Raw genomic sequence first — 11437 nt, forward strand, 5'->3', positions numbered from 1 at the left:
CAACCATGACTAATGTTCACTTTTCCACCAGTGTGCACATCTAGATAGAAACTGAAATAGGTTTTTATATGTGCTTGGAGTCTCAGTATTTAAAACACTTAATTCACCCCCCACTTAGGGTGTCACGGTCCCCTCACCTATCATCGAGAACAGGCAGACGCAGTACCTACAGCTGGGAAGGGTGGATTCGAGCGTGGAGGAGATGGATCCGCCGAGCAACGACCTTTGTGACTGAAGGATGGGCTTGAGCAGGTTGTCGTCTCTTGCATTGTTGGGAGTAACTACCCTAGGCCTGGAGAGCGGATCCAAGGCTCGGATCCAAAGCTCCGGTAAGGATAGGCGACCTTTGGGAGGGTTGGAGCTCGATAAAGGTGGGGTACGGTAAAGGAAGGAGGGGAGATGGAATGTGAGGAGGGAGGACACGCATGAACACCGACCTTACCTTTGGCATTGTCATGGGCCGCCACCTAGGGTTTGGTTCGGAGTCGGAGACCAACTAGATCTGCAGCCCCGGCATCGTCTCATGATCTAGTTTCACCGTAACGTCCCTAGCTAGCCGTTAAGATTCGGGTGGTTAAGCTATCACCTACGCTTTAGAAAAAAAAAAGTTGTTGCCTACGGTGGTGGACGAGGGTTAATTAAGAACACAAAGATCTCGTGCACGGGCTGTAGGCAAAAGCAAGGAACCAACATGCACACTAGCCTATTATAAGGCCGAGACAGACCAATCTAATCTCGGGAACCCTAGGTAACTTCCCGAAGATTTTTTTTCCATGACTTCCGATGTTGGAGATTTGTGCAATGGTTGAGATTGTGACTCAATGTAAGTGTAAACGGGGTTCTCAGGATTAGGTGGGGAGCTGGTGGACATGCGTCAGCTGTCCATTTGGGTTTCAAAGTTCAAATGCCTTTTTCTCCTAAATTGTTAATATGTTTTGAAATCCATTTGAACGACCGAGTTATTTGAAACTAATGCAACAAAATAAGATCCAATATATGTATATTTTTAATTTTTTATATGTATTTTAAGATTTGGAACGTGTTGTTTCAATATTTTGAATAACTACTTCAACATTTCTACATAAAATGTTGATCTAGTCTATTTAAATTGTTGAACCAAACTTGAGAAAATGTTGAACCTAGAATTTGAAACTGTTGAATTTTTATGTTTAAAATGTCAAAATAGTATAATCAGAATGCTGGATTATTTTTTTAGAATGTGTGGAACTAAACTCTTTGTGTTAAAAATCACCTTACCGTACATCTTAGCATATAATTAGGTAATAGCTAGGACAATTAGAAGAATGAAGAAAGAAAAAAATAAATAAAAGCTCCTATGCTGTGATGACTCTACCGCTGCATTTGTTAGTGGAGAGTAATGCAATTAGTATTTGGACCTAATGGGCTTTAAACTTTCAAAAGCTAAATAGGAAACTGGTCACGCGGGCCTGGACATCTCGGCCCGTGAAACTCACGGGGGACGCGGCTCGCCGGCGCGGTGCCCTCGGGCCTCGGCGACGACGGCCACCGACGACTTCGCTAGGAACTCGCCCACTTCCGCGCCGATCGGCTACTGGCCACCTCGGCTTGCTGCGTCCGTCCTCCGCCCCCATCATTTGCGCCTCTCTCGCCGCAGTTCGGGCAAAGACATCCATGATCCATCCGTGAATTTTTTTGGCACAAGTTTGCCCCAATATATCCGTCCTGTTTACTTCAACATGAATCGCTAAATTTGTGATCTAGGCAGTTCGGTTTTGACTGCAACTTGTTGATTCTCTCGAATTGTAAGGGTTTCACTGAGCTTTGTGTTTTTCCCCCGGATACCCTGATGGAGAATCATCAGATAAAATAAATTCCGAGGTGACCATGTGCCCGGTCGACGATCTCACCGGACTTTTGAATTCATCAGTGTCAATTGTCAGGTAAGCAAGCTTTGTGCTTTTCAACGTTTTGGTTCTGGATCTCTCTATACCTTTTCCCCCTTCTCTGCAGTTTTGATTGTTCCAAGAGTTGACAAATGCTAGGGCTTTATTTAGTTCCCAAATTGGGAGTGGCAAAGTTTGCATTTTACCATAAATGCGCAAACTGTAGCATTTCGTTTGTATTTGTGAATTATTGTCCAAACATTGACTAATTAGGTTCAAAAGATTCATCTCGCAAAGTACAACAAAATTGTGCAATTAGTTTTTGATTTCGTCCATTTAGTACTTCATGCATGTACCGCAAGTTTGATGTAATGGGGAATCTTTTTTTGCATAGTGTCAAAGTTGAAATTTTGGGGGAAACTAAGCAGGGCCTAGGTTAGTTATGGAGCGATCTTGTTGATGTCAACTGTCTTTCACCCCGGGTTTGGTGCTTTTCACCATCACTTTCGTCAGCACTTTGGTGTGAGTTCATCCTTGCTTTGCATTTCCTCTTGGTCGGTATATGCTACAAAATCCATGTACACGATGATTGGTTCAGAATTAGAAAGACATATAAGATGACACTGGATTGTTATTGTTCTAGTTAATTCTTGCCTTCACCGTGCCTTATTTACATAGTAGGCCACAATAAAAAAAAATCTAACATTTGTAACATAATTAATTTTTAGAAACATAAACTAACTGAGGAGTGTTGAATGTGTTCCCTTTTAATGTGCGGATAATTTATTTGTATATATTTGCCTTGCATGTCGCTGCTAAGTACTTTAGTATGCTTGAAGATTTTGATTTGAATTCAGTCAGTCACCTGACTTGAGTATCTCACTGTCTAAAAATAAAACCATGTAACAGAACTGCATGGACATTTTTAGATAAACTCATGAACATTTGAAGCATACAAGATTTGATTTATCCATTGACTTGTAGTATCAGTTACACCATATCGATCATAATGTAATGTGGAAAGAAAACAAGAAGGCTACTGAATATATAGAGAACTCTCATCATCTGAATGTAGTAATGAACAACCCGCTTGCTTGCTTTGCCTACCCTAGCACAACAACGCACTAGCTAGAGCACAGAAGAACGCAGTAACAACGGACTCTTTGATCTCTGAACAAAAAATATCAAAAGGGTAAAAATTAAGAGAAGAAAGTCTAAAAAAAAATAATCCCTGTCGACGATCCATCCACCGGACTTGTCCCTTCCCATGGCTGCACCCTGCACGCATCCATGCGAGGCTGACTGTGCATGTGGCCTGGATCGACCGACGACGATATGGCGAGCCGGCCGCTAGGTTTATTCTGCTGGCGGCGGCTAGCTGACCTGCTCGCCGATGAGGTCGAGGCCGACGGCGAGGAAGGTGACGCCCTGGAAGAGCAGGAAGTAGAAGTGCAGGCCCTGCGCGGACAGCAGGCTCCGCGTGGCGGCGGTAAGCAGGAGGAACGCGAGCGCCAGCTCCTTCTTGAAGATCCGGTTCGGCTTCTTGGCCTTGCTGCTCTTCTTGGGCGTCGCCGGCGCGGCGGCCAGCGCGGCGGCGGCGTCCTCCTTGTTGGTCCACTCGGCGGCCTCATGCTCCCTGAGCTTGCCCCACTCCTCGAGCCCACCCTCGGAGACGCCGCGCACGAGCTTGGCGGCCGGCCGCGTGGGAACGTGGGTCTCCTCGGCGAGCGCGAGGATGTCGGACGCCGACGAGGTGCGGCCGGCCTTCTTGGTGACGATCCACTCGTAGGAGCTCCCCAGCTGGAACAGACCGGACACCATGGCGTTGAACTTGGTGACGGACATGGTGTTCTCGAAGAGGAGGTAGGGGATCACGAAGGGGAACGACTTGGGCGCCGGCAGGATGTTGAGGATGGACATGAGCACCGGGATGTAGCAGATGACCCAGATGGGCAGCTCCGCCTCGGGAACGAACATGGTGAGCGGCAGGATCACGCAGAAGAGCGTGAAGGAGTAGAAGGGCAGCACCAGCTTCCGCAGCAGGAAGAAGAGCATCACCAGGTTCGCCTTCTTCCAGAACGGGATCTGCACATCACAGGTTCATGCATTCACTTCAGTGCTCGAGCTTTGCAAACCATCAATAGTGTTTGCTTCTAGACTGCTGCTACGTTACCTTGGACTTGAAGACCGCCGGGAGGCAGAGGCGGAAGAGCTGCATGGGACCGGAGTGCCACCGGTGCTGCTGCTTCCGGTAAGCCTCGTAAGACTCCGGCAGCTCGCAGAGGACCTGCACATGTGTCACAACGTCAATGTCTGACCAATGCAAACAACCATTTACAGGCATGTCAATGATTGAAGATTGAACGTTGTTCATGACTGATGAAGTACCTTGACGTCGTTGAGGAAGATGAACTTCCAACCGTTGAGGTGGGCACGCACGGCGATGTCCATGTCCTCGACGGTGGTGCGCTCCATCCAGCCACCCGAGTCCTCGAGGGCCTTGATGCGCCACACACCAGCAGTGCCATTGAAGCCAAAGAAGTTGAGGTACACGCCGTTGACCTGCTGCTCGACCTCGAAGTGGAAGCACAGGTTGATGTTCTGCAGCCGGGTGAGCAGGTTCTCGTCCTTGTTCACGAAGCTCCAGCGTGCCTGGACCAGACCCAGCTCCGGGTTCCCCTGCACCGTCGTTTCAGTCAGTCCACTGACACAGAGATTTGTCAACGATAACATTGTTTATCATATGGATCCAGATTAATTAATATTATTGTCCTACGGTCGAGGTCATTAAGGCGTTCGCCTTTTTTTTTCACAGAAACCTATAGTATGTGACTACGTGCACCAACCAGTAAGTCAATAGCTTACTAAGTCAACCGAATCTGGGATTTGGACATACATGGGTCATGCCCTACTAACTTTCAGATTTGGAGTGAGTGACTACCATGACACTGTCCTGTCTCATTGCTAAACGGGGTTTCAACACGTCACATATTGTTTATTTCTTGAGAAATGTACTAAACAGACTACATTTAGTTGCGGATCTTGAAGTCATGGCTTTAACTAGGCTCATGGACCAAGTTGTAGATCACATGTTTATAGAATAGTTTACATCAATCTCAATCTACTAGAATGTATAGGCGTCATATAATACTTGCACTAAACGTTGAGATCTGAGAATAGGATGCGTGAGGAGATCGGTGCAGGAAGAGTAACCATACCTTGAAGTGTGGCACGGTGAGCTTGAGGAAGTCCGGGTTGGGCTGGAAGTCGGCGTCGAAGATGGCGACGAACTCGTAGTCCTTGACGTAGTCGCAGCTCATGGCGGACTTGAGGTTGCCGGCCTTGTACCCGGTGCGCGAGAGGCGGTGGCGGTAGATGATGTTGACGCCTCGCTGGCTCCACTTGGTGACCTCCGCCTTGATCAGCATCTGGCACACCTCGTCGTCCGAGTCGTCCAGCACCTGGATCAGCAGCCGGTCCCGCGGCCAGTCCATCTGGCACACGTGCGAGATGGATGTCTCGTACACCTGCAGGATGAATGATCAGTCAGTCCATGGAACGAAGCATGGTCATTCACTCTTCATGGCAGCTAGAGTGCACCATTCGCACGTGCGAAGATAGTTGAAGAAGAAGAAGAAGGAGCATTTCTGACCTCTTTCTCGTTACACATTGGCATCTGGATGAGCACCATGGGGAAGTAGCCGCCGGCGGCGGCGTCATCGGCGTCACCGTTCTCGACATCCGCGCTCTTCTTCTTGCCACGGCGCTTGCCGGAGGCGGCAGCGGTCGCGATACGGGGCTTGATGCCGCGGATCTTGATCCAGAAGCACGCGAGGCACTGGACGATGCGGTCCACGGACTGCACCATGAAGAGCAGGATGCAGAAGGTGGAGAGCTTCTGGATGGCCCAGGCGATGTAGTCGACCCGGAACTCGAGCCACGCCACGTACGCCCGGTGCAGCCACCCCTGGATCTCCCGCCGCTCCGGCACGCGGAGGTGCTCCGGCAGCTGCCGCAGGTTCTCCGGCAGGTGGCGGAGGTGCTCTGGCAAGTGCTGCAGGTGTTCCGGCAGGTGCTGCAGCTGCTCCTCCAGCTCCTGCAGGTTCCCGGGGAGGTGCTGCGGGAACTGCCACCCCTTGAGGTGGGCGACGGTCTCCAGGGCGAGGAGGGCGAGGGAGAGCAGGAGGAAGGCGCGGAGGAACCGAAGCATGGCGCGGCCGCGCCCGGAGGCCTCGGCGTCGGGCTCCTCGTCGGCGTCGCGGCCGCGGCGCACGCGGCGGTTGACGGCGCCCAGGACACCCCAGAACCCCGCGGCGAGCCAGGCGACGCAGCCCACGGCGCGGTGCGCCCGGAGGAGGAGGACCCACGTGAACTGCTTGGCGTTCTTGCCGCGGGCCTTGTCGGAGGCCGGCATGCCGGGCCCGTCGATCTCCACCAGGGAGTAGGGGTTGTCCATCTTCACCACCACCGGTGTGCCACGCTGCTCCTCGCCGCCCCACCACGAGCTCGGCGGTGCCATGGCTACCTCGTCGGAGCGATCAAAGCGTCCGCCGATCAGTGGGATCTCGGAAGCGCAGCCGTCAAGCTTTTTGCTATCGAGAACACCACAGCATGTGAGGTTGCTTCCAACCTCTTCCACTTGGCCCTCGGAGACCTTGGGTTATTGTGCTAGTGAAGTGATGGTGCTAGCAGCTGCTGCTGTCTAGATCTTCAGTTCTTACCTCTTGGTGAACTTAATCACCTGCACACATCATTATATACCGAAAAAATGAACCTTAATAAACTGCAAAACAGAATCCAAAGAGCAAATTAAAGAGCCAGGGATTATTACTGACCTTGTAACCTGATGAGAGAAGCCTTCTTCGTTCTGATGAGCTTCAGATCCGAGAAAGGTGTGACGAGGACGTACCGCGCCTCGGACGAGGCGATGCACAGAGAGTCACACACGGACTTCCACACGCACACTCTCACAAGAGCACACACTCTGGTGTCTAGAGATGAGCTCACACAGTGGCTAGCTGGTTGAGTTTGAGGATAGTAGAGATACAGTGGAGAGTAGTAGTGAGTAGCTGAGCTCGAGTGTCACCACCAAACTGTGCTACTGCTGTACTACAGGCTCCAGACTCTAGACTCCAGAGTAAGGCATCAGGTAGGCCACTAGGAGGGTTTTATAGAGAGTGGTGGCACTGCAAGAGAAGAGAGATCTGCAAAGCAGCAAGTGCAATACTAGTGCAACACTACCAGTGGCCAGTGCATAGACTAGCAAGCTCTCTCTTTTGTTTAGAAAAGAAGAAGAAGAATCTTCCATTTTAAAATAAATAAAAAATACAAAAAGTATTCACACTGTTTTACTTTTTTTTGGATGCAGGAGAGCATAGTAGAGGCTGCAAGTTTTGACCCTGATTTGTGCATTAAATTCGTGCTAGGGGGAGGTGGAGGTGGTGCATATGCGATCTTGACTTGGGCGGGGGATCGAGCCGGAATCTGCCATTGCCGGCGCCGTGTGCGTCGATCGAGCCCATGCCATGTGGGGTCTTTAAATGAAGCACAAGCCCGTGGCGTTGCAAGAGGGGGATGGAGCCTCTCTTGGTTAGACCTCAGATAAGTATATTATTATCGCTAATCTACACTTGTGTGCTACAAAATGCATCATACTAGGTGTGAATTAACCGTTAGGCACACAGCTAGTTGCAGCATCAGATGGGGATTAAGAAGCTTCCTGGGAATATCTTGGGATTGGTGGTTTCCCCCCTCTGGTTGGCATTTTTTTTCCTGGCGGAATTTCTCATGATTTGCACAGTGCCCTGCTTTAATTTGTGTCATATGCTATGGGCTGGGCCTGCAAGTTGGACCTGGGTTTATTGGGCTTGGATCAATTAAATTCTTGATCCACATTTTTTTGTCTTAATAATATAACATAAGCTTATATTTGTATCCAGTTCTCCGAGACACTTTGTCATTGTTAATCTTGGTTTTGCTTCACTACCCATTTCTATCTGTACCCAACATTTTCATTACATATCAGAAGATTAGGTATATTAATTCTTAATCGCAGCACAGACAAATAAAATGCAACGACTTTTTATGACACACACACACACACACACACACATATATATATATGTATATGTAAATTTTAGTCAGTAAAAGAGGGGAGTACGTTGACTCCTTGAGAAATACTACTTCAAACTTGTGGTAGCTACAAAAGTTGACACTATTAGGGTTAGTTTGGCAGCCAAGTTCCCCGCAGGTAACTGCGGCAAACATCTGAGATATCTTATTTGGAACTGAATGCAAGATCATTAATCTTACAGTTATCAATCATATCTGCCATTATTTTGCCCTACAACTAAAATTGCATTTGCTCCTGATCATCTCTGTTGATGTCTGCAGCCTTTAAAACTAAGAAATTATGAACACTAGTTATTTTGTAGGCATAATTAGTGTAGCCAGGAAATTAGTCAACTTACAGCAACAAATTGTTCCCAGCAGAAACTCTAGCTAATTTGAACCTGATATCTGCATAATACCTGCATCGATTGTTTGTTTCAGTTTTCTAGTACCAAGTATATGATAAATGCTTAGTTCATTATGCTAATTAAGAATATAGAATATGATTTATATATACATAAACTAGATAATGGGATCTTGGGAGGAGCAAGTTAGGTAGTTCTTGTTGGAGGAGGAGGAAGAGGACGATGAACTGTTCTTTGTAAGCATTCCTGCCATAATTCCGTACCTACAAGAAGAGAAAATACCTGTGCACACATCTTCTCTTCCTAATGCCAAAAAAGTTAAGGAAATCCTTGAAGGGCACCCGAGCTGGTGCAAAGTTGAGTTTTGAATGGAACCTGAAATATTTAAAGCCACAGCTGACTTTCTTAGAAGAGAGAATTTGCTCCGTGACAAATAAGGTGTTGCTGTTGAGGAGCAGCTTGGGATGTTCATGTTCATCCTCTCACACAATGTTAGCAACCAAAGGCTACAAAAAGCTTTTCAACACAACGGCGAGATGATCCATCAGAAAATAACAGAAGTTTTCGAAATAATTACTACCTTGACTCATCAATTTGTGAGACTTCCAAGTTTAGTCCAAACTCATATCAGAATTGTGACAGATCCTCAGTTTACGCCCTTCTTTCACCTGCATAATCCTTTCCCTAATCTTTTCTTTCCTTGCATGCCATGTCCTTAATTTACCAATCACCATCACAGAAGACAAGGGACCTCCCTATAGAAATAGGAAAGGAACCCTATCACAGAATGTTATGTTAGCCTGCAACTTCGAACTTAACTTCACATTCATTTCATGTGGATGGGAAGAGTCAGCATTAGATGCAGGAGTCCTTAGATCTGTTATTAGCAAAGGATTTAGTGTGCTAGATGGGAAGTTCTATCTAGTAGATGGCGGGTACGCAAATACATCATCCTTTATTGCCCCATATCGAGGTGTTCCGTACCATCTCAATGAGTTTAGAAGGCGTCGTTCGTCTCAAAGTGGCTATGCAAACTACAAAGAATTGTTCAATCATCACCATGCATTGCTTCGCAACCATATAGAGACAGCCATTGGTGTTCTAAAGAAGAGGTTCCAATTCTAAAAATAGTCACTTTCCATCCCATAGAAAATCAAATCAAGATTGCAGCTGCAGCAGTTGCATTTCACAATATAATTAGAGGGCAAAATGGTCAAGAGGGGTGGCTGGATGACCAACCAGAGTATATCCCAACAGATCAATATGTTAACGTGTCAGAGGGGGACAACAACTATCCAAGTGAGACGGAGTCAAACGATGGCAGTACTCTAAGAGATCAGATCGCACACCAAATGTGGGCTGCTTATAATAATAATAATTAGTCTACAATAATGTATTTTAGAGGAGTATGGTTCCTCTAGTTTGTGTATGATTTGATTATGTAATTATTTGGAACTTTCTATTGCAAACAATATTGTAATCAATGCCTTTTTTTAATGCATTTGTTATCTTTGTAGTTGAATTTCTTTTTTTTGAGACACCTTGATCTTGCATTCATGTTTCTATCAACTACATGTTAACATATTTTGGGAAATGTAGCCATGGCAGGAGAAGCTGATAGGGCTGCTTGGAACTCCGGTGATGAGAAAGGTCTTGTTGAAATATTACATGACTACAAAGATAACCCCAAATATAAAGATCAACATGGTTGGGTATCGGAGGGCTGGAGGATTATCACCGACAAGTTCAATGAGAAGTTTCCCATAGCTCATTTCACAAAGAAGCATGTACAGGAGAAGGAGAAGGAGCTCAAAGCTAATTACAAGGCACTAAGAGATGCCAAAAGAGACAGTGGTAATGGCTGAAATGAATCTTTGTGTATGATCCTAACATAACCAAAAAGTATGGGAGAAGCTAATTGCGGTAAGACATTTGGACTCTATATAAAATATGCTAAGAAGTAGCTAAGTTATTGCTATTAACTAATTATTCTTTTCTGTTACATTCAATAGAATCACCCAAGAGTAGTAAAGCTTTGCAAAAAGCCATTTCCTCTCTTTTACCAATTGGAATTACTATGAAGTTCCCTCACTTGCATATCTTAATTTGTTACTTTCAGTATCAAACAATTTATTGGTTCATCTAATCTGAGTTCCAATTATATTTATGAACAGGAAGTGTTGCTATAGGAAACCTAAACTTTATGTCAACTTCTGCTCCTACTCCTGCACCAGCTCCTGCTCCCCCTCCACCAGCTCCTGTTGAAAGAAGTAATTCTAAACAAAGCCTTCGTAATGATCTCAGTCTCTATGGTACAAATCCCTTTGCCTTAGATGGCCAAGAGACCTTGAATGCATGTAATGAAAACAATGAAACTCAAACTACCTCATCGAATGAAGATTCAAGGTAGGGAGAAGGTGGAAAAAAGCTTAAGCAAAGTTAGGAAAAAAAACATAAGCAAAGTCACATTGGATCTGCTCTTGAGGGATATGTGGAGTTCAAAAAGAGCCAAACCAACAAAACTTTGGAAACTTTTGAAGAAAAGGAAAGGCGAATAATTTTCAGTTGAGAAGTGTGTTGATCAAGTTGATACTACGATTGAATTAACTAATGAGGAGAAGTCATATACTTTGGATCTTTTGAATCTGAGACATACAGGAAGACATTCATTACAACCAAGAATCATAATGTTCGATTACTATGGCTAAAGCGAAAAATCAGGTATGTCTCTTTGAATATGCTCAGTGTATGGTTCATGAAAAATATACTTGTCTGATCATGCTAACTTGAAATGCAAGTAGGGTTGGTATAAATATGATTGAACAGATGAATTTCTAATACTTGTGTAACCATGTAAAATTTTGCTTTGTGTGAACCTTGTTCTGCTGGCATGGCTAAATTATTTCACTTTTTTTTAAAAAAATTGCAAAGCCCTTATGGGAAACATTACATGATCCGAGAGTCAGTCGCCAAGATCCCAAAGGTAGCTGTGTTGTGCAACCACCGGTAGAGAACTCACCTTACATCCAACGTTTTTTGTCTTGGTTGTCTTTGGACCCGGGACTAAAGGGTCTTTAGTCCTGGGTCAAAAATGAA

At 45.9% G+C, this 11437-nt stretch overlaps 1 protein-coding gene and 1 pseudogene across 1 annotated transcript; one reads left to right on the forward strand and one right to left on the reverse strand.

Moving 5' to 3' along the window:
* Positions 1 to 2797: 2797 nt before the first annotated feature.
* On the reverse strand, positions 2798 to 7015 carry LOC101782055 (probable xyloglucan glycosyltransferase 3). Its single transcript, XM_012846977.2, has 6 exons — positions 6701 to 7015; positions 5518 to 6606; positions 5084 to 5392; positions 4254 to 4544; positions 4039 to 4152; positions 2798 to 3950 (listed from the first exon to the last, which is right to left on the reverse strand). The coding sequence occupies exons 2-6, from the start codon at positions 6382 to 6384 to the stop codon at positions 3240 to 3242; spliced, it is 2292 nt and encodes a 763-aa protein (XP_012702431.2). The 5' UTR covers positions 6385 to 6606; positions 6701 to 7015; the 3' UTR covers positions 2798 to 3239.
* Positions 7016 to 8505: 1490 nt separating this feature from the next.
* LOC105914557 lies at positions 8506 to 9060 on the forward strand (annotated as a pseudogene).
* Positions 9061 to 11437: the final 2377 nt, after the last annotated feature.

This window comes from Setaria italica, chromosome VI, assembly GCF_000263155.2.
Source record: "Setaria italica strain Yugu1 chromosome VI, Setaria_italica_v2.0, whole genome shotgun sequence".
In the NCBI taxonomy this organism is placed as follows: domain Eukaryota; kingdom Viridiplantae; phylum Streptophyta; class Magnoliopsida; order Poales; family Poaceae; genus Setaria; species Setaria italica.